General features: G+C 38.3%; 1 protein-coding gene across 7 annotated transcripts in view; it reads left to right on the top strand.

Moving 5' to 3' along the window:
• Nucleotides 1–23,649, top strand: part of ANO4 (anoctamin 4) — a 274,760-nt gene that overhangs the window by 65,682 nt on the left and 185,429 nt on the right. For all 7 annotated transcript variants that reach the window (XR_004646146.1, XM_034773716.1, XM_034773710.1 and 4 more), the window contains exon 2: nt 10,759–10,965. Coding sequence is in view for 6 of the 7 variants with exons in the window: in XM_034773716.1 (XP_034629607.1) it covers nt 10,896–10,965 (70 nt within the window). In the remaining variant the exon portion in view is untranslated. The remainder of the gene's footprint in view (nt 1–10,758; nt 10,966–23,649) is intronic.

Below are 23,649 nucleotides of genomic sequence, written 5' to 3' on the forward strand. Positions count from 1 at the left end.
CCACTCAGAGTCTCCCCCTCCCTCCCAGGCTCTCAAACCTGGGATGGGGGGAGACTCCGAGTGGCCGCGGCGCGGGCGCCGCTTCTCCCCCTCCTCCCTCCTAGGCTTGAGAGCCTGGGGGAGGAGGCAGGGCTGGGGATTTGGGGAAGGGGCGGAGTTGAGGCGGGGCCGGGGGTGGGGTAATTAAAGAACGGGGGGCGGGGGCGGCCAAAATTGTTTTTGCTTTGGGCGGCAAAAATCCTAGAGCCGGCCCTTATGGTAATGTATATAACTAATATTGTCAAATCCCTAGAAACATCTCAACCCTCAAACCCCTTATTTTCACTAGCTTTTTAATAAAGAAATATAATGCACTAATGATACCAGCTGATTACTGAGATTTCAACCTACAGAAGTCAGGGAATACAAAAATGAGCTTTTCTTGTTGTATCTGTGGCTTTTGTGATGCGTTAATGCCCTCTCATAAGCATGCTCATATTTGCAGTTAGGCTAAGAGGTACATTTTTAGTTAGTGGAGGTTATGTGACTAATCCCGCATTCAGGTTTAACAGGAGTCGTATAGTTAAAACCAACCCTTTGAAAGCATAGCTCTTAATAATTCTAGCATTAACAGTAGGGTGTTGGGTCTTCCAGGAGGGAAGTTGCCATTGTCTGTCGCCAGCTATTCACATGAGGCTGAGGGGAAGAGTTAGCTTTTTCAAAGGACTTTGCATCAGTGAAGATCTGCCTTAACCCTTATTCCATTAACAGGGATGCCCTTCAGCTATATTAGACTTAAGTGCCCAGTTATTCTGTTGCTTTCCAAACACACTACTCCTCCTGCATCTGCTCGCCTACTTTGCTGAAAGAACCATTATAGTGGCACAGAATGCAGCCATCTGTAACCACTTTATTGCTGTATATTAATTAGAGCTAGATCAAGTACAATTTATTTAGCCCTTTCTTCTCAGATTTATCTACTGACAGGTTGTGATTTTTACTGATTCTTTTTTATTATTCTCTTCTGTTTACTTACTATCTGTGATAATCTATTGTGCTATTTAAAAAAGTTTTCCAAATTGCCATCAGAGCAGATCTGGGATGCAAATACTCTTGCACATAAAGTTTATAAATATTTATTCATATTTATATTATGAGGTTTTATTTTGTGTAAATATTCTTGCAAAAATCAGAAAGAGGAAAAGAGTTGCCAGAGATAAAAGCAAAACAATAAGGAAGGTTTTATTTGCAAGAATATTAGTGAATACAATTTACTAATAAAACACGAGTGGTGGACAAAGTACACCATCAGTGCTGTCCTAGGCACTTGGTACGTCCTCTCTGAACAGCTAATGCCTTAATGGAATATTGACACTTAAGAGTGCTGCCATTGCACTGAAGTTGCAACATTGTTCTTCAGTGGAATGGTTAAAGAATGGACTAACAGGGAGAATAAATGTACCATGTGTTCTTACAAAAGAGAGTGTGTATTACAGATGTAACATATCTTTGATCATGCACAGTTACTTTAAAGAAGTTTTAGTTCTTTAGACTGGTATTTAGTCAACAATACCTTTTAGCGAGTTAAATACCAAACAATAAAAATTCAAGGTTTTGAAATATATGATGACCAAAGTTTCATGCTGTCCTAAAACATGCAGGCATTTTAGTCTGCTACTAAGGGGGATATAGCCAAGGGGGAAAAAAGGGGTAGAAACTAATAGAATGCCTCTCCCCATTTCCATGAACCACTTCACCAAATTCAAATGGATCAAAAGCTCATTATCTGACTACTAGTTTCTTTTAGAGTTTATTATTTTTCTTCCAGAATGATGATTTAGTCATGATTTCTTCCCTTAACCTTATAAGCACAAGTTCCAAATGGAGCGTTAGTTGGAGTCTCTTGAATGGAAATCCTAATAACACCCTATGTATGGACAAAGCAAGTAGACCTATCTTTTTATATATCACTGTGTTTTGCCAGTTTGCTGGACTCTTACCAAAAAGGTTATGTAACAAATGAGCATGGATTTTTCACTAGCAGCTTAAACACAGCAGATGCCATCTCCTCTGGAAGTCACACCTCACTTTATGACCATTCTGAAGTATTGGCACCACGTGCTGTGCTAAACCTGTCACTTACCTGTCAAGAAAAATAATATTGTACATGAGTAACAGAGGAGAGAAAATCCTGGTACACATGGGCTCTGGACCCTGCCAACATAGCAGGCTGGGTTGCAGCAAGTTACTTTTGAAAAACATAAGCATAAGTATTTTGAATGGAAGAGGCTGAAAGTGGGGATTTAATTGTATATTATAGGACTTCTGGGTGAATGTAGTTTCCCAGCAGGCAGTAGATCTAAAGGATGAATTAAAATGCTAAAGACTGAACTTGATTCAGCCTATGGCACTTGTACTTTAATCCAAAATGTGGGGCACAGCTTGTTTTGTTTACCTGAGTAAACTTAATTGACTGTAGAGAATAACTTTATGTGGGATCAAGGTTCCTATGAGGAAAATGCAAGAAAGACTTTGCTCATTTAGCTTCTGTCTTCTGATGATCATTGGGCATAGTTAAAGGTGTGAAAAAATAAACTGTGGACACTAATCATTATGAATTAGAGCCTCTAATTGTTGTATTGCTAACATTCAAGCAAACAGAAGGGAGGAAAATATACTTGTTTTCTCCTGTAAATGTGATTAGCTTTGAGGATTTACCAATCTGCCTCTGAGCTCCCATTTCTATTGGTCATTATCCATGTTCTTCAGGACAATGTTCACTTAGGTTTGATTCTGCCACCTTGACATTAAGCAGTAGCGATGTTCAGTGGGACTACTTGTGTGAGTGAGCACTACTCAGTCTGAGTATAGTTGGCAAATTGGTCCCTTTAAAGGTGACCTGAAAAAGCAAAATAAAAGTTGAGGTAAGATAGGTTTCTGTGCTGAATGAAATCACCATGCAAGTCATGGTAGCAGTTAACACAGAAGTTCAAACTTACATTTTGTACATTCTTTTTTGTCCATCTGTGAAATCCCTTGGTTTTTCCTGGTTCACAGAAGATATCCATGATTACTCCATTCTGTGAAATTGCAAATATCAGCTTGTATAGTATGAAATGAGACTCATGGAATTTGAAAAGTTGCATTAGTGATACTGGCTGTGGCAGTAAAGTAGAGGAATTGTATGTGGACAAGAAAATTTTAAAAAGGAAAGTTAAAACTTACTTATGTGTTGAATGCCCCACCACATCCTGGTCACTTGGGGGCATTCAAGACTTAACTCTGTGCTTAATTTTATTTTGGCATTAAAATTTGCCTTGAAGTCAGTACTGGATAATATCATCAGTGTGCGGTGAATTACCTCTCAGCTATGTGTGCAAGGATCAACATCAGTATTAGAGCTTGCTGAGATGTTTTCCAATAGAATGTTTTTCCATTGGACTATACCATTTCACTGAAATTGCAATTTTCCATGGGAATGTGTTAATTTTGACAAACTTTCATTTAGAACTAAAATTAAATTATTTTGTTATTGTCAAAATGCTCCATTTCAACATTTTTTGAATGGAGCATTTAAATACACCTTTACCTTGATATAACGCGACCCAATATAACACAAATTCAGATATAACGCGATAAAGCAGTGCTCCAGGGGGGGCAGGGCTGCGCACTCCAGTGGATCAAAGCAAATTCGATATAAACGCAGTAAGATTTTTTGGCTCCGGAGGACAGCGTTATATCGAGGTAGAGATGTATTTCATTTTGAAATGACTTTGTTTTATAAGTTGATTTTTAGTACATTATTTTATATTATATTATAACTTAAAGTTGAAATTGAAACAAAACATTTCAATTTTGTCAAAATAAAATATTGTGATTGCCCAAAAAAAAGTTTTTGAAAATTTTAGTTCATGGGAAATTTTGAAATATGATATTTTGTTCCCATTTGGAAGAGAACAAATTTAAAAATCACAGAATTTCCTACAGTTTTCTAATTAATTATAGTAATTATAATTAGATAAAATATATATTAAGTAATTATAGAAAGGCTCTTCTAGAATGTCTTCTGCTCATGAAAAGTCAGAGGAGCAACTCATTGTTCGTTCACTATACAGCCAGAAAAAGTCAACTAGGTTACTTAGCCCAAATATTCTAAATAGTGAGTGTCTTGTATTTATTGCATCCATGTTAAGCATTGGATTCAACATTTTTTTGTAGTATACAAAGTATCTCTTTTAGAGATAATTTATATAGTAAATAATTACATCATTTATTATACATCCTCATTGATGAATAGTCACAAAACACTCAGAAAGGTAAATAACATTTGAAGAAGCAGATGTGGAAAAATATGTAGCAGTGATGCATGAATTATGGCAGTGGTTCCAGGGGGTGCATCAACTCATCTAGATATTTCTTAGTTTTACAACAGGCTACATAAAAAACACTAGCAAAGTCAGTACAAACTAAAATTTCATACAAACAATGACATGTTTATATTGCTCTATATACTATACACTGAAATTTAAGTAAAATATTTGTCTTCCAATTGATTTTTCAGTAACAGTGTGGCTGCGACACTTTTGTATTTTTATGTCTGATTTTGTAAGCAAGTAATTTTTAAGTGAAGTGAAATTTGGGGGTTCACAAGACAAATCAGACTCCTGAAAGGGGTATAGTAGTCTGGAAAGGGTGAGAGACAATGAATTATAGCATAATTTGTTGCAGAATAGCTACAAATCAATAAATAACATAGAATATAAATAAAGATATCCTATCTCCTAGAACTGGAAGGGACCTTGAAAGGTCATTGAGTCCAGCCCCCTGCCTTCACTAGCAGGACTAAGTACTGATTTTGCCCCAGATCCCTAGGTGGCCCCCTCAAGGATTGAATTCTCAACCCTGGGTTTAGCAGGCCAATGCTCAAACCACTGAGCTATCCCTCCCCCCTAGACATAATATACTAGACATTAATTAAAATACACAGATCTAATCTGCAAATTATGACTTGAAAACCTTTGACTTGAAAAATGTAGGCATTGCCCAAAACAAATAGGAAACTTTAGGCATATACTATTCCAGTATGGAAAGGACTGAGGTATAGGGCCTCATTCAGCAATTCATTGGAGCCCCATTGATTTCAGAGGGATTCAGAATGATGATAGGAGTATGCCTGGGCCGTCTGATTGCAGTATCTAGGTTGTCATTCTTATTGCTATTCCTTCATTATGGCAGACACAGGAACTTCTCTATTTTTTGAATAACTATTCAGAATACATATTGTTCTAATAGGACTAAAAGGCAGTCCAAACTAAATGTACAAGTTACAACAACACAGTAAAGTAAATAGTAAATAACAAAACACACCGCCACCACCACCACATCATAGTAAATTAACAAAATCAAAAAAGCAGACAGTCCTAATAAGAACTCAGTCATCTGAAATGGTAACAAATGACATCGATTGCAGCCTGCTGGGAGAATGGAAAGGGAACATATTTTACTCACAAATTGTGAGGCTTTTTTTCTTAACAGCCTAGCAAAAGGAGCAGCATAAACATACTGTGTCTTCCATTTCCTTTTTGTGTATAACAGAGGTAAAAATAGTGAGCTGTTACAACAGACAGCTAGGAATATAAATATATTTGCCTTAAATGCATATAAATAAAATACCATTCATTTATTTAGACGTATACTAACATCCATTAAAAAACGCACATATCCCTTGCTGTAGGAGCTTGTAGACCATGCAAAAAGTCATTCCTGCAACCCCCCTTCAACAATTAATCAATATATCCACAGCAACCAACAATAATCCAGCAGCAGAAAAAAATGCTTGAAATGTTTAAGATCTCAGCAGACCCTTCCCATTCATTCACAACTAGGGAAAACAAATATGCTTTTCAGCATGCCTTGCAGATAATTAAACTGGGGGTATGTCTACACCACAAAATTATGTCAAGCTAAGTTATGTTGACGTACAGCCACTGCAGTAATTAAATGGTATTTGCATGTCCACACTACGTTCCTCGTGTCAGCAGTGCGTGTCCTCACCTGGAATGCTTGCACCGATTTATCTGTCAGTGTGGGGCATTGTGGGATGGCTTCTGAAAGGCATCAGCTATCAATGTAAGCAATGCAGTGTCTACACTGACACTGCATCAACCTAATTATGTTGACCTAAGCACTATGCCTCTCACAGAGGTGGAGTTCTTAAGTTGACGGAGCGGGCGAGTTACGTCGGCGGGAGCAACGTTTTAGTGTAGACGCCTACAGAGGTAGGTCGACATAAGCTGCCTTGCATCAACATAACTTTGTAGTGTGGACCAGGGCTAGGACTATTATGGCTTCTCTCAAGCTAAGACATGACCTGCAAACATCATTTCTAAGGCATTACCTTGAATCTACATAGACATGCTGGGGGCTTTTCAATCAGGTGAAGTTAACGGATTGAATTAACACAATTGAAGAAAGTGCCCTTTTTGGCTGTGTAGACAAGGTCTCTCTCTTGGGCCTGGTCTCTATATAACACAATTTATATCCATTTAATTATTTAGTTAGGAGTATGTTTATACCAATATAGTTAAATTGGTACAACTCTTAGCATGGGTAGAATTATACTGGGTAGAAAGGCACTTCCACTGTTATAACTTATTCTCTTAAATGTAGGGAAATAAGCTATTTTGGTATTAAACATCTTTACATAGGTATAATTGCAGCTACACCAGGGAGCTTTACCACTTTACTGATATTTGTTTCTAAACCAATATTGCTGAAGCACTACTAAACCTGTGTATAGACAAACCTTACACGATTGAGGCCCTCTGATTGCAACGGTGACAGTAGACTGTAGCATTTCTAATGATCTACGTGAAGCTATCACTTATATTCAAAGAAGGGGAGTAAAAATAAATCTGCTGAGTAATAATTTGGTTTCATGCAGATCTGTTTTGTTGATACAGAAATAGTTATCCTCTGGCATTTTCCTTTTTGTTCAGTTCCTCCTTCTGCTTCTCCTCCTCCTTCCTCCTCCTTTCTTCTTCTTCTTCAACTTTGTCATAGCCTGGCTTTAAAGTATTTAAACTGTACAAATGTAATGTTCTCTTAGTGCCGTGTTTATAATGGAATACTATAACTTGTCTAGCACCATAAGTTTACATGCCACTTAAAAAGATGTAAAATATTTTAAACATAAAATGAAATTGCCACCTTGGAACGCTGACAATATAAAGACACAAAGTGGTACCATGCACTTAGAAAACTAAGAGTGGCTTATAGTCTGAACATTCTTGCTGGTGAGCTGCACAGCAGAGGTGGATTTTTAGAGGTGATTGAAAGGAGGAAGGAGGGTGCTCGGCTTACAGGAATCTGTTTCATTCACAGGGGGTGGCAGGAAAGAAGGCTCAAATACAGCAGTGGGAGAAGAAACAAACGGAGCAGTAAAGAGAGCAACTCCTTAGGCAATGGAACAGCTTGTGGGAGGAAATGAGGGCAGAGAGGTATAGGCAAGAGTAGAGTTGTGTAGAGTTTTGAAAGCAAGGAGATTGTTTTTCTGCGGGCAGGAGAGGAAAACCATTACAGACTAATGTGACTATCGAAGGTTCCAATCGTCTGACGTTTCATAAAATTAAACATTCTATTTCTGATTTTCACAGGAAGATGACAAAGCTCTCAGAAATATTGTTCTGAGGTAGCTAGCATGACCACAGCTAATGTAACACAATGGCAAAGTGCATCATGTCACTGTCAAAGGGCTAGTCTAGAGGAGAGCAGCTTGCTGAGGCTACTAGCCACAGAGTTGCTCAAGCAGTAGAAGTCTTTTGCTGTAGTGCTACAAGACCTTAGGTTCAAATCCTGCTTATAACTCATGCAGTAGCTTGTTCCACTAGAGACATAGAAAGCTGAGCCTAGTGGCATAAGCCACCATCTGTATCTGTGGTGGTGGTGGTGGTACGGTCTCTAGTGCTACAGCATGTATTCTATATCAAGTCTGGAGACTTTCAGCATTGCCCTAATACCACATCTCATGAATTTTCAGCTGCAACCTAACTTCCTTGTACAATAAAGTACCTTATAGAAATACTGCATCTGCAGTGCAAACCCAAGAAATTATGGTGAACTCCAATATCTATCAAATCTGTTGATGGCATCTTGGTGGTGCCCATCACTATATTTGAGCACCATTAGGTTTTACAGATTCCCAAGAAACAATTGAAGTTTCTGATACTAAGAGTAAGTTGTCAAAAAATGTTATGTTTTACAGTGTGTACAACTTATCTGAAAGAAGAAACAAGGTTATACATAAACTATGTAAGTCTATGTGAATGGTACCTATGATGTGTGTGTATGATGTGCAATTTTGGTATTACTAAAGAAATCACTCTTCTGGATGTGTTATATTGATGGCTGGACTGCACAAACAGTTTGCAAAGCTGAGTCACTGCTATAGATAGGCTTGGAAGGATTAGATTTTTATTGGTAAATTTGGGCTGTTTCCCTGTGCATGCAATCCAACCAAAATATGACCATCGATGATAATCAAAATCTACAGATAGGCAAAGTAAGAAAAATGCTGCTTGAGAACTTATTAGACTTTGATGTAAGGGTATTTACTTTTGTATATTTTGACATGTGATGTTGACAACTTTTAAACTTTTTAAATTGCAGTGTCCGTTGTCATTCAATAATCATTGTCTGCCTCACATTGTCTGACACCGCCCCACCCCTTGGAGTTGCCATAGTCAGACTTGGACGCGGAATTGTACACCTCTAAATGATGCCGGCTCTGGTCGGAGTGGCACCATTCAAGACAGGAGGTGGGGCAGACTGTCCCCATGATGCCTTGGCCAGCTCAGTGACAGATGCCTGCGCAATGGTCCTTTTGGACCCCATGGGTGTACCATCTGACCCAGGGGTCATACTCAAGAAGGTCGCTGTCAGTCACCTCAGAAGGACAGGCTCTCCCACCATCTTCCGTGGCTCAGGAACCACATTGTGGCACCAAAGCTGGCACCAAAGCCAACATTGAGATCGGGGCCAGTGCCACCCCCAGCGCCGAGTATGAGGTATCGGCATAGGGTGACCCCCATGAGCCGGAGGGACTCGGGGGCTCAGTCCCGGCCTGGGCATCATCTTCGTCTTCTCCATACGAAGTGATAGTGGGGACATCAACAGCACCGACTCCTATGGACAACAGAGTTCATCAGGAGCTACTGAGGAGAGTGGCCCAGAACCTGGGTCTTCAGGTGGAGGAGGTGACTGAGGCAACGGATCCTATGGTGGACATTTTGGCACCACTGAAGTTCCTGGGGCTACATACACCAGCCACACAGAGAAAAAAAATTAAACCTCAGCCTCTTCTGCACTTCTACTTTGCACAATCCAGGCAGGATTACAGCAGGAAGCAGGACAGGAACAATAGGCGAAAGCCACCTCAGCCCCCTTCCAACCAAGGCCATGGTTCAGCGAGGCAGTCCTCTGGTCCTAAGCATACCTTTTGAGGGTGCGCCTGGGGTCAACGTACCAGACCAGATCTCAGAACCTTCTCCCTGTTTCTTGAATCGTCTATCCCACTTCTGTCATGTGTGGGCCCAGATAACTTTAGATCACTGGGTCCTGTGCACGATAGAATTGGGATATTCTCTCCAATTCTGTTCTCTCCCTCCCTCCCAACCCCCTTCTCCATCCCTCTTTAGGGACCCCTCTCATGAACAGCTTCTAATACAAGAGATGCCCCAAATCTTCTTCATCTTTCTCTCACAAGCTGTCCTACAATATAATCAATAGAAATGTTAGCATGATGAAGGGAGCAAGGCTTACCCCCAAGTTTTAATTTTCCTTAAACATGGAGCAGTATTTTCATTAATCACTTTTATTGCCCAATAGATACCTGATCTAAGGGTTTGATCCTGATCTCCCTTACACAAGCATAAATCAAGAGTAATTCAGCTGAAATCAGCACAGTTACACCAGTATAAACAAGATACGAGATCAGAATCAGGCTTTACACCTATAAAGTGGCATCTTTCCCTAAGAATATACAGTGCATTGTATGTATTGGAAATTCAAGCTGTCTTTTTTTCTGTTGGGGCAGTAGTGGTGATTTTTACCATGAACAGCACTTTCTGTGTACTTGTGAATTACATCAGATCCGTAGGATTTGCGGAGAAGAGTTGGGCTAAATAACTTGCAGTGAACGCCAGAAAAAAATCAAGATTGTATCAAGGTTTTGTGTGAAAAAGCAGAATCATTTTGCAGATTCAAGCTTGTGTCTGTTGTGTCATTACTCTTTTCCATAAAAATAAAAAAAAAATCCTCAAAAAATAGTCAGTGGCTGAAATGACCGCCCTTTTTTTTATTGCTGATGAAATTTGACAAGACCTGTGAATGAATTTATTTTATAAGAAAAATATTTAGATATTTGCAGTTCTAGTCAGGAGTGGAGTGTTATTAAATAAACTCAGTGATGGTCAACTGATTGTTAGTGCCCTTCATGAGGTGTGTGTCCCTTTTGTAGTAACTCCAGTTAATTCCTCCTGCAGGGCAGTAACACATTGGACTGTGTATTTATTTAAATACCTGTTACTGTGCTGGCCCTGATGTCACCTGCACAGCCAGTGTAAAGAGGTTAACATTTTTCATTTTAATACAAAATTCATGCCTTTGTACTTTTCTCAAGAGGGCTGTTACTGATCCATCTTAAACTGTGCCGATTGATATATTTTAGTGATTCTGAGCTGGTCTCCTGCATCTAACAGTGCTATTTCTCATTCCCATCAGGTATAAGTTTATCTATTCATGGGGCTGAAAAGCGTGTGCAAATCTATCAGAGGAGAAGTGCAGGAAGCCATCCGCTATCACAGCGTTTGCCTGTGGTTAGGCATTCTTCACTCCCACAAGTCAGAAGGTCAATAAAAATGGAAGCCTCATCTTCTGGATCTAATATACCAGCAGTTACTAATGGAAAAACAAAAATCCATCATGCAGGTAACAAATACCACTTGACAACACTTTTCAGTTTTTCAGTTTGGTTTACAGACTGGCATATGCTATGAATCTTTGTATTCATAATATCAGCTAATGCTTGCATGGAAATCAATAGATTGATGGTCATTCTGTCTATTTTTGGTATGCTTGTTCACAACAGTTGTGAGTTCTGTCAGACAAAGCAAGAGTTAGGACAGCTGGCTGATTTATGGGGAATTGGAACTAACAAATCAAGTGTCCTTTTTAAAAAAAAAAACAAAAAAACCAACAATTACAATATTCCACAGTAATGTCCAATCACTGCCACTTACAGTGCTTTGAACTTTTTTTTATAGAATACTGGTGCATTTTATATTTGATTAACTTAATAAACAATGGGCTGGATTCAACCCTCTGAATTCTGTATGCATCACTGTGTAACTCAACAATCTGATTTCTTGATTTGATGATCACAGCATGTCATAAATCAGAGTGCAGACTATGGTTTGATTCCTGTGCTAGATTGGAAAAATCTCTAGGACTGAAGGAGTAATTTTAGTATGGATAACTGTATAGTAAAATTAACCTTTTTTTAAGAGGACAGAGTCTCCTAGGCACCATAAAATCCTAGAGGACAACTTGAATACACTCATTGTTAAGCAAATTTCCAGAGCTACTTCTAAAGTATTTTTTTCTTATTCCAAAGGAATACATGTGGAGATGCCATGTTTAAACATACTTTTGCAATGCAAATGAAACTTCAGATCTGAATGAATTTAAGATTAGAGCTGTGAAATAATGTGGTTGGATTTTGTGGCTTACACAGCGCAGGATCTCACTGGACTTTCAGTTTTGCTGCATTTAAAAAGGTCATCACTCCCCCCACGTAAATAAATGGGATCTGTTGTCTCAATGACTAGGGATTTATATAGGAAATAAGAGAGTTCCATTGCAAATCTTTGCAGGCTGTATTTACACGATCTTGCAGATTATTTAGTAAATGCAGTACATTAATTATTTTAAAAATTACAGTGGAGTTAAATACAAAATATGTGTTGTCAGTTGCTATACAATTTGTATTGACTTGAATTTTGGATTACGATATTATTCACAAAAGCACAAGTTATGCATATCTTACTAAACATGTGCTAATTAAAATCTTATAGTAACCCACACCATCACATATTTTGCTTATGCCAATTACTTTGTCCATTTCTTAATCCTTTTATTTTTAGCTTCTTTTTTTTTTCTCCTTTGAAGCACAGAATTTCATGACCTCCACCTGCAGTATAATGTCAACTGACAGCATTTTAAAAATGTAAAATCATGTTTTGTGAAATACAAATGTTTACATAATTATCATGAACATGTACAGCATGTTATAGTAATAATATTCATTTTTGTAGAGATGTAGATTATTTATTCAGTCATGAATATGTTTTATGGTTTAATACTAAATAATACATACAGAACAAAAGAAACAAATATTGACACTGATTTAGGAAAGTAGTCCTAATGGGATGGATTTAAACATGTCCCCATATTCTTTCCTAAATTGGAGCCATTAGTAGGTGTCAGAATGGTTTTTGGATGACATTTTTCTGCAGACGTTAGCTTTCTATAAAATCATGTAGGGTTAGTTCATCTCTTATTTATGGTGTATATGTTGTTTTTATAAAAGAATTAGCAGCCTGTGTGGGACAAACCAATTATGAGACCTGATCCTATTTGCCCTAAACTTCATTTGAAATTAACTCCCACTGCAGTCAATGGGCAAATATTAGTAAATTGTTTTGTAATTACGACTCTTATCATAGATATCTTAAAATATCATACTTCACTCGGTATTGTGGTAAAACAACGTTGTGATTTAGGGCTTTAAATGTGATTCTATATCAGAAATCAAAATTTGTTTCCCTTTTTAAGTTAAATAACAAAAATCCCACATACATGCAACTTAATTTTAAGAAATATTGATCTGGGATATCTTCTGTAATAAATATTCCCTCCTGAGAGAGAAGATTCATATAAATTTAAAGCATATTTTATTAATTCATATTAAATGACAAATTAAATGTTGCTGTCTTTAGTTCTATAAATACCTACTTAAACACTGTTTGTTTTTAAAAAAAGACATAGGTCAGAAATGGGGTGGTGATGGTGAATTGAAAAGGTTCTCACTCTTATTAATAAGAGAATCACAGAAGTTATCAAAAAATAGGACTTTAACGTATTTTGTTCTCAGGTCATCCCCCTGCCATTGCAGGGCTGTTGCCTACATTATATTATTGAATAATTTCTTAAGTCTAATTTTAAATAGCTCAAGCTATTTAAAAGTATCAGAGTGGTAGCCATGTTAGTCTGGATCTGTAAAAAGTAACAGATAGTCCTTTGGCACCTTTAAGACTAACAGATGTATTGGAGCATAAGCTTTCGTGGGTGAATACGTCTGACGAAGCGGGTATTCACTCATGAAAGCTTGTGCTCCAATACATCTGTTAGTCTTAAAGGTGCCACAGGACTCTCTGTTGCTTCAAGCAGTTGAGTTTCTTACTCCCCTCAGAGGTAATATTCACCCAGTCATATAGATGTCACCATTAGGGAAGTTTACTTTATATTCAGCCTCAATTTTCTCTTGCTCAAGTAACAAATATTCAGAACATGAAGAGATTCTGATTAAACTGGAAATCTAGAATAGGGCTATGAAACCTTGAAACAGTGGTTCTGACTTTCATTAATCATAGAAATCAGAGCTGAGGTAAAAATCAGACTCTCTTTTATAAAGTGCTAGATCAAAAAGGAATTTGGTTTTCTTCCTCTGACAGTGTCCTGCTACTGTTTTCTACACACAAAGATGCTTATCTTTGTCATTTTGCTTCCTGCCCAGAATGGTACCATTTAATGATTTATCAATAATTATTTTCACTTATTTATTTTGAGTAAGACTGAAAGTAACCTAAGTTGTAGTGAAGACAATGATAAGTTTCTATATGCAGGGCCGGCTCCAGCATTTCTGCCGCCCCAAGCAAAAAACAAAAAACAAACAAAAAAAAGCCGCGATCGGCGGCGGCAGTTCAGCAGCAGGTCCTTCGCTCCTAGAGGGAATTGCCGCGGGTGCCGCCCCTCTCCCTTGGCCGCCCCAAGCACCTGCTTGTTAACCTGGTGCCTGGAGCTGGCCCTGTCTATATGTCATCCAGTGGCTGCCTTATCAGACAGCACTTCTTTTTTAGGTTGTCCCATCCCGTCCCCATACATACAATTTTATTTACTAGTGGATAGTACTGCAGCTGCAATTGGATGGTGTCAGGAATGAGGGCCTGCAGCTGGGCCTGGGATCAGCTAGCTAAGGACAGCTGAAACCCCTAATTGGCCAGATCACCTGATTGGCTGAGCAGCATTGCCAGGACTGTTCTTAAGCACAACAGTAGCACTTGGCCACTGGCTGCTCAACACTTATGCCTGCAGCTGTGATTGTGCCATCTTCCTAGGCTTGTTCCAGTCCTGCTCCTCTGCCTGGTTCCTAACTCCATCCTGACCCTTGGCTCAGACTCCTGGATCTTGACTCTGGCCCTAGCCACTAGGTTTGACACCCCCCCACACACCCACCCGAGACCATGATAGATCGCTTATACTATTGCTGTATGTGTTGCCCACACCACTGAAGTGGCAATATAGCAGGAAGTTTTCTGTAGTATGCCTTGCTTTGTAAAAAGCCCTTTCTCCAGTGTGAGGCTTAATAGAGTTACTGCAACAACTATTGACCTAGCAGCAATTTTTCAACTCAGTGCTGAATAAGAAATAGAGAGGCAGTCTTGCTGAGGAGTGTGGCAATGAATCCGCTATTTTAGTAATTGCCCCTAAACCTAAACTCTCCCCAATAACTTCTTCCATATAGTTAAAAATTACATTTCTACCAGCTGAGATGTTCTCTGTATAAAATTTCCTTTCCCTCTATGTAGCTGTCCTTGACGCCTCCTCTTCTCACATTCTGCTTCTGCTTCTTCTTGCTCACTTGTGGAGACATGATGTGACACTGGGGACCATTGTTGGGTTCACTGTTAGTTGGCTTTTCTGCTGTACTTGCTTTCTCCGTGTGTTAATACTGAGAGACTTCATCATCATCATCATGTTCCTATTATGCCTCTGACGTTTAGGGAGGTGACGAAGCTCCTCCACTCCTGTCTGTTTCTGGCAAGTCTTTCAGTGGTTCCCCAGCTGTGCCCCAGGTTTTTCAGCTCGGCTTCCACAGCTCTTCACCATGTTGTTTTCAGGCGGCTTCACAAAAAGTTTTATTCATTTAACTAAAGGAGGGAAGTCATGTTGCTCCAATTTAAATTGGTACAAAAATCACACCTTTATTTAAACTGCGGCAATTGATATGTGTAGACAAACCCAGAGAGTAGTTCTGTACAGACTGAACACAGAGGGAAAGAGCAACAGCAATGGAATAGCCCTGCCACCAAGTACTATATGCAAACTTAGTCATGACTTCTGATGTCACTGCGTGCCTTCAAGTGAGGTCAAGAAGCAAACTTTCTGTCTAGAAAAGGAAACAAAGGCTTAAAAGGTGGTGCCCTTTCCCCTAGATCATAATATGAGCATTCATATTGATCTAAATGTTCATTCCTACACTGGATCTGGGATGGGTTGGGGGTTCTAATTTCTGGCAGAACCAAACCACCATTCATAGTCTGTAGTAAAGTACTTCTCAGTCATGGGAAGTGTTGTGTTGTGGTTGATAAGGCATTGGCTTATGAGTCAAAACACAGGGGGGCAGATCCTCAGCTGGCATAAATTGCCATAATTACAGATCTGCCCTCAGGGTTCTCTTCCCAACATTGCCGTTAGTTTTCTATGTGATCTTGGGCAAACCATGCTGTGCTTCTGTTTCTCCATATGCAAAATAAGGACAATAATGCTTATGCACCTTTGTAAAGGGTTTTGATACTTATACAAAATACTGAGTAAGTTCGAAACATTATTATTACTAATCTACTTTGAATTATAGTTCCATTATTTAACACTCATTTCCTTTCAACTATCAAGTGGAATATAGAACCTTTTAAAGAACAGTGAACTTTCCCTATGGCTCTACCATTATGTTAGTCATCAACTGTGCGCTTCTTCTGTCTCTATTTTTAGGTGTTGCTAGTTGCAAGGGGTTTTTTTTGTTTGTGATATGAATCTAAAGAAAAAGAGCAATGCTTAAATAACAGATTATTTGGGGAACTGGAAATCAGATGACTTTCTGATGCTTCTTCATTGTCTTGCTCTCATTCTTACTTAAGCGCCTATCCCTGTGTAGAGGGCTTAAATGGAAATGAAATGGTACATATGCCTTGTGCTGGCCCTCTGCATAAATGTGCTGAAGTAACAGTTTGGAGATTTTGTACAACTGTAAGGTGAAATTCACCTTTATGCAGAGAGTCAATGCAAGACACGTGCACCACTTCAGTTCCATGCAAACCCTCAAAATAGAGACAGGGATTTAAGTCGCATATAAACCTTGTACTGGGGTCTCCTCACAATGGTGAGTTTTGCTCAGAAGATTTCTTCAAGGTTACTGTTTTGAGAGCAATATAATGAGCAAGGATCAAGAAGTCACTGTATTTTTAAGAAAAAATATTGATGAACTTATCAGTTCGTACTCTACTTAAATCAACTATAGGAGATGGACAAAACAGATTTAGAAAAATGTGAGGACCTTATGACACTGAGAGATATAGAACTGTGGATGTTTCACTAGATGTTAATTCTTCTGATCAAAATGGGAGTTACCTCATTTTTATATTAATATCAGAAAATATTGCTGGGAAACATAGATTATCAAAAGTTATTTTTAGCAATGGATGAATCTTGTGATTTAGTTGTGGAAATGGATCCAACATCACTGTAATTATGTGCATTCACAAAACAGAACTGGAAATATTTTCTCTGTGAGATTTTCAGTATTTCTTGGGGAGTGGGGTTTGGTCAGTCCAAAAGGACGACAAGCACAGTATATCTTTTAGTGTTACTGCATTTCCATTTACATTCCTGAATGGAATTCAGAAGTGCAGAGGCACTTGAAAATGAGAGTGGGGAAGTATGGGAGATAGAAAAGTTATCCAGACTTTAGTTTTTGTTCAGGCTTGTTTTTTTTCCTGAATCAGATGTTGTATCTCTAAACATTTTGTAAAACCTCAAGACCTATAAGAGATCCTTTGAAAGACACAGCATTTGAAAGAGAAATTTCTCTCCCTTTCTCGTGGAACACAAACTTCAAAGTTCTGAAACATTCTAAATTATGCTGTTTGCGTTATCCTATCTTTGGGCAGCAAAAACACCGAAGTTGCAGTCAGGGGAGCTTCTGCAGTTCACATACAAGGATCTGTATTCACATTTCATTGCTCCTATTCTATTCTTCAGTCTCCTCTGGAATTCAGACTAATATGCAATAGGACTCCATTTATGCTACATAAGGAACTCCAGTCTGGGAAATTAGTGTGCCAAAGATGAAAGTTGTTGGATGATGAATTGTTCCGAGGTAATGACGGGACTGCAGGAGTGGCTGACCTGTCTGCCATGAGATGGAAAGTCAGCTAGTTTTTCTAGCAAAGAAAAGTAATTTGTTAAAAGAGCTGATTGTCTCAGTCTGGTTTCTAGTTACCGTATCCATATTACATGCAGAAAACTTTTCCCAGTGGTGCTAAGCAGTACCCATTTGGCTGTCTCAGCAGAAGGATCATGGGCTGGAACAGGCCTAGAAACTAAATTGGCTTTGTATTCCATAGTCATCCCTCTAAGTCAGGGTTAAGGCAATTGTTCGGCAAAAGGAAAAGCTCACATTGCTGTTGGTCATGCTGTACCCTTGTCTTGTCAAGGAATAAATAGGATTTTCCAATCTGTTAATGTGATATATTCTATAGGTACTGTTATTTTATTGAGGATATATATATAAGAGACCAGTAAATAGGTAAGAAGCCCTTAGTCCAACAGATTCTAAGAATGTTCTGTACACTTTTTGCTTAGTGTCCTATTCATTATTTAAAAATAAGAAAACCCTCACAAACCCAAAGAAAAGTAAATTGTGAATTGGAATTTATTTGATATTCCAAATAGGTAGTATGGGTACACCCATGTATAAATTCAGAATGATCTGGAAAAACTGGAGAAATGGTCTGAAGTAAATAGGATGAAATTAAATAAGGACAAATGCAAAGTACTCCACTTAGGAAGGAGCAATCAGTTGCATACATACGAAACAGGAAATGACTGCCCAGGAAGGAGTACTGCAGAAAAGGGCCTGGGGGTCATAGTAGATCACAAGCTAAAGATGTATCAACAGTTAATACTGTTGCAAAAAAACCAAACATCATTCTGGAATGTATTAGCAGGAGTGTTGTAAGTAAGACACAAGAAGTAATTCTTCCGCTCTACTCCACGCTGATACGGTCTCAACTGGAGTATTGTGTCCAGTTCTAGGTGCCACATTTTAGGAAAGATGTGGTCAAATTGGAGAAAGTCCAGAGAAGAGCAAAAAAATGATTAATGGTCTAGAAAACATGACCTCTGAGGGAAGATTGAAAAAAATGGGTTTGTTTAGTCTTGCGAAGAAAAAACTGAGGGATGACATAATGTTTTCAGGTACATAAAAGTTTGCTACAAGGAGGAGGAAGGCAAATTGTTCTCATTAACCTCTGAGGAGAGGACAAGAAGCAATGGGCTTAAATTGCAACAAGGTTGGTTTAGGTTGGACATTAGGAAAAAACTTCCTGTCAGGATAGTTAACCACTGGAATAAATTGCCAAAGGAAGTTGAGGAATCTCCATCACTGGAGATTTTTAAGAGCATGTTAGACAAACACCTGTCTGGGATGGTCTAGATAATACTTAATCCTGCCAAGAGTGCGGGGGACTGAACTAGATGACCTCTCAAGGTCCCTTCTAGTCCTGTGATTCTATGATAATATTTAAATAAGCTTTATATTCAAATACAATGAAACACTTACTGAAATCACTAGTTCCTTGCATTCAGATAGATGTCTAGCATGCTTGTTAGAATTCGCAGGATCTTTTTCTGTAAAGTTCTTGCCATATATCACAAACTGTAGAAGCCACATGTTAGAGAAGCTGAAAAGAGATGCATGTTGCATTTGCCATGCTCTTCCTGTTTTTTATTTAATTATTATTATTTTTTTGGAAGCTGTTTTTGATTTGTATGGTTCAGTGAAATGGCTCACTTTTATTAGTTTATTTAATCACAGGGTATGAAATAAAAAGCAGGGGTGGGAATATAGTGGTATTATATAGTAGAACCATTGATTTCAGAGGCTCTGAAAATTTGCAATTTTTGCAACTGTGGGAGTCAGAAACTAAAGTAAAAAAAGGGACTGTACTTTATCAGCTCAATTTCAAAGTCTCTTTAGCTGTGAACATCTTGAGGGAATTCAGAGCTGAGCAAGTATTTCACAGTTTACAATGTATTCAACAAACCTCACCTCTTTTTCTGTTGACAGAATATCCATAGACAGGTTGTGATATCCTCAGATTTATTGATTATTCAAATCGTATTATGAATATTCAGTATTCAAGCTGTGTTGCTTAGAGGTGATTGTTCGAAAACCAATGATATTTTTGTTACTGTTGGGAGGAGTGCTTCTGGTGCAAAGTCAAGCATCTATGAATTCAAAATTAGTTTTTTTATTGATGTTTCTACTGGTAAAACCCAATCACTCAAATAGTCCCAGGGAGCAACTTGTACAAGGGGCACAGCTGAAGCTAATTCATCTCAACATTCAAATTAGTATTCACAGAAATACTTTTACATTTACCCAACTGTACTAGAGCCATATTTTTTTAAGTACATTTGTGCAGGGTTTATCCAGATTTTCTCTCTGTTTGTGGTGAGGAGAAGTGGCACAGAAACTTGAACATTTCTTTCTACCCCATTTCTGAAACTAACTTGCACATTACCTTGACAAATAATTTCATAAATAAAAATGTTATATCATCAGGGAGCTAAGTCTTCCTGAAAGAAGCTGAAGTGAAAGCTTTGGAGACTGAAATCTTTTCTTTATCTACAGTAAAGATACAGAACAGTGAATGTTTTATGCACCACCCTGCCAATATGTACCAACTCTGAGCTGGAAAGACAACATTACCTCTCTGGATAAAGAGAGAGTTCAGACTCCCAGCTCATTCATTCCTCATTCACTGCCAGCAAGAGGAGCAGTTAATGTCAGTTGCAATCTGGATGCCTGTCAACTAGGAACTGGGCAGAGACTGTGATTACTTCTAGTCACTAGCCATTTTGAGGTAGAAAGCTCCAGATCTGTTGCCAGGGCACTCAGTCATCCAGCCCATTCCAATATCTATCTATATTGTTGTTGTTTAGTTCACAGCTACTATTACTGTGTGAGGGGGAGAGGTCTAGTTCTTTAAAAATTCCTGTGCTGTATTAATCTCAAAAATAATTCTCACTAATGATTAGGAGAACAATTTGTGAACAATTAATTTTCAGGAAACCTAGTAATAAAAGATGGTGCTTATAAACGGGCTCTCTCTTGTGCTTTTTAGATTGTAAGATGTTTGGGGCAGGGACTTTGTGGTTTTGTATGGTGCTTGGCACTGATCCTGACTGGGGCCTCCAAGCATTACCGGCATAGGAACAAATAAATAATACTACAATAGCAAAAGAAAATGTTGGATATGACTGGACCATTGTGAAGAGTAGCCAGTGAGAAAACTGAAATCAAAAGAAGAGGTATGATCATATTTCTTAGGTTATGGCTTCAAAAGAGTTTGACTGTGAATGCAACATCAGTCTTTCCTCCCCTGGGAGACCTATATTTTAAAACCTTTATCTCTTCAGGCAGATGTTTCTTTACCAGTGATCAGTCTCCTATTTTGTGCTGTGAAATGACCCTTCTTTCACTGATGCACTTAGTTACATAGTATAATAATTAAAATTAAAGGGCACTTAAAATTAAAAAGGTCATAGAGCAGTTTTTAAACAAAGGGCTTGGGGAAGCTGACAGGTGCGGAGGAGCACATGGTTTGGACTGAAACATCCCTTAGGGGAGGATGTATTAATGGAGATTCTCTATGTTCTAGTAAGGAGTAGAGGATGGAAGATGATAAAATACTGGTAGGATCTGATGAGAAACATCAAATGAAAAATGTAATGTAATCATGTAATGGCAGACAGCTAAAAAGTGACAAGTTTTTAAAGTGCTTAAATACAAATGCTAGAAGTCTAAATAATAAGATGGGTGAACTAGAGTGCCTTGAATTAAATGAGGATATTGATATAACAGGCATCACAGAAACTTGGTGGAATGAGGATAATCCATGGGATGCAGTAATACCAGGGTTCAAAATATATCGGAAGGACAGAACAGGTCATGCTGGTGGGGGAATGGCACTATATGTGAAAGAAAGTGTAGAATCAAATGAAGTAAAAATCTTAAATGAACCAAACTGTACCATAGAATCTCTATGGATAGTAATTCCATGCTCTAATAATAAGAATATAGCAGTAGGGATATATTACCGACCACCTGACCAGGATGGTCATAGTGACTGTGAAATGCTCAGGGAGATTAGAGAGGCTATAAAAATAAAAAACTCAATAATAATAATGGAGGATTTCAATTATCCCCATGTTGACTGGGTACGTGTCACCTCAGGACGGGATGCAGAGATAAAGTTTCTTGACACCTTAAATGACTGCTTCTTAGAGCAGCTAATCCTGGAACCTACGAGAGGAGAGACAATTCTTGATTTAGTCCTAAGTGGAGCACAGGATCTGGTCCAAGAGGTGAATATAGCTGGACCACTTGGTAATAGTGACCATAATATAATTAAATGTAACATCCCTGTGGTGGGGAAAACACCACAGCAGCCCAACACTGTAGCATTTAATTTCAGAAATGGGAACTAAACAAAATGAGGAAGTTAGTTAAACGGACATTAAAAGGTACAGTGCCAAAAGTGAAATCCCTGCAAGCTGCATGGAAGCTTTTTAAAGGCACCATAATAGAGGCTCAATTTTAATGTATATCCCCAAATTAAAAAACATAGTAAGAGAACCAAAAAAGTCGTGGCTAAACAACAAAATAAAAAAAGCAGTGAGAGGCAAAAAGGCATCTTTTAAAAAGTGGAAGTTAAATCCTAGTGAGGAAAATAGGAAGGAGCATAAACTCCTTTATAAGTGAAGTGTAAAAATATCATTAGGAATTAGGAAGGCCAAAAAAGGATTTGAAGAACAGCTAGTCAAAGACTCAAAAAGTAATACCAAAATTTTTTAAAGTACATGAGAAGCAGGAAGCCTGCTAAACAACCAGTGGGGCCACTGGACGATCGAGATGCTAAAGGAGCACTCAAGGACAATAAGGCCATTGCGGAGAAACTAAATGAATACTTTGCATGGGTCTTCACGGCTGAGGATGTGAGGGAGATTCCCAAACCTGAGCCATTCTTTTTAGGTAACAGATCTGAGGAACTGTCCCAGATTGATGTGTCATGAGAAGAGGTTTTGGAACAAATCGATTAACTAAAAAGTAATAAGTCACCAGGACCAGGTGGTATTCACCCAAGAGTTCTGAAGGAACTCAAATGTGAAGGTGCAGAACTACTAACTGTAGTCTGTAACGTATAATTTAAATCAGCTTCTGTATCAAATGACTGGGGGATAGCTAATGTGACGCCAATTTTTAAAAAGGGCTCCAGAGGTGATCATGGCAATTATAGATCGGTAAGCCTGACTTCAGTACCGGGCAAACTGGTTGAAACTATAGTAAAGAACAAAATTGTCAGACACATAGATGAACATAATGTTTTGGAGAAGAGTCAACAGGGTTTTTGTAAAGGGAAATCATGCCACATTAATCTACTAGAATTCTTTGAAGGAGTTAACAAGTATGTGATACAAATAGGATAATCATATTCAGCAAATCATAACTTTTCCAATGACACCTCACACGACACATTTTGTACAAGATGCATCATAATTATGTCATAATCACATCATAATCATACCAGTATGATGAATATGGAGTGCAGAGTGTCACAAATAGATATTACATTTGTAATGTTTCTAAGCAAGTAATGAACTGTGTTATTTACAAAGCTGGTATATTATTCAAGTAGACATAGGGCAGGGCTGGAACACTCAGTCATTGTCTTCCTGTACTGCTGGTTTTATAAACGTGTCTTCTTTGCAATATAGTTCTTGCCTGAAGGAGGCCCAGACTTATCCATTTAGACCAAAAACTTACATGTCAGACACAATAATGTGTTTCATGTAGTCTGAGAAAAAGCTTCTTGCAGATGGCCTTTCAAAAGACTGAACAAAATAGCCCTGCATTCTTTAGACCTGTAGTTATGATTAGGAAGGGACTCTGACAGTAATACACCTGGGTATCAAGTTTGCTCCATTTATGAGAAATACGAAGACTTATTTTCCAACTGCAAGCCCCGCAGGTTAGTCTCATCTCAAAATTAAGCTGTGTCCTTTCTTAGGAAAAGTTGTGAGGTTTTTTTTATTTTTTGAATGAGGAAAGAACAGATATAAAATAAATAATGGTAATTACAAATCAGAGCCATGAGAAAATTCCTAGCACTCCTGGCTGGCCAGAGAATAAACACACAAGAAATACATAAAAAATCAACATGACAGTTGATAAAAGAATAGTACTAGTATGACCAAAAACGCTGTCCTCTG

This window comes from Trachemys scripta, chromosome 1, assembly GCF_013100865.1.
Source record: "Trachemys scripta elegans isolate TJP31775 chromosome 1, CAS_Tse_1.0, whole genome shotgun sequence".
Taxonomy (NCBI): domain Eukaryota; kingdom Metazoa; phylum Chordata; order Testudines; family Emydidae; genus Trachemys; species Trachemys scripta.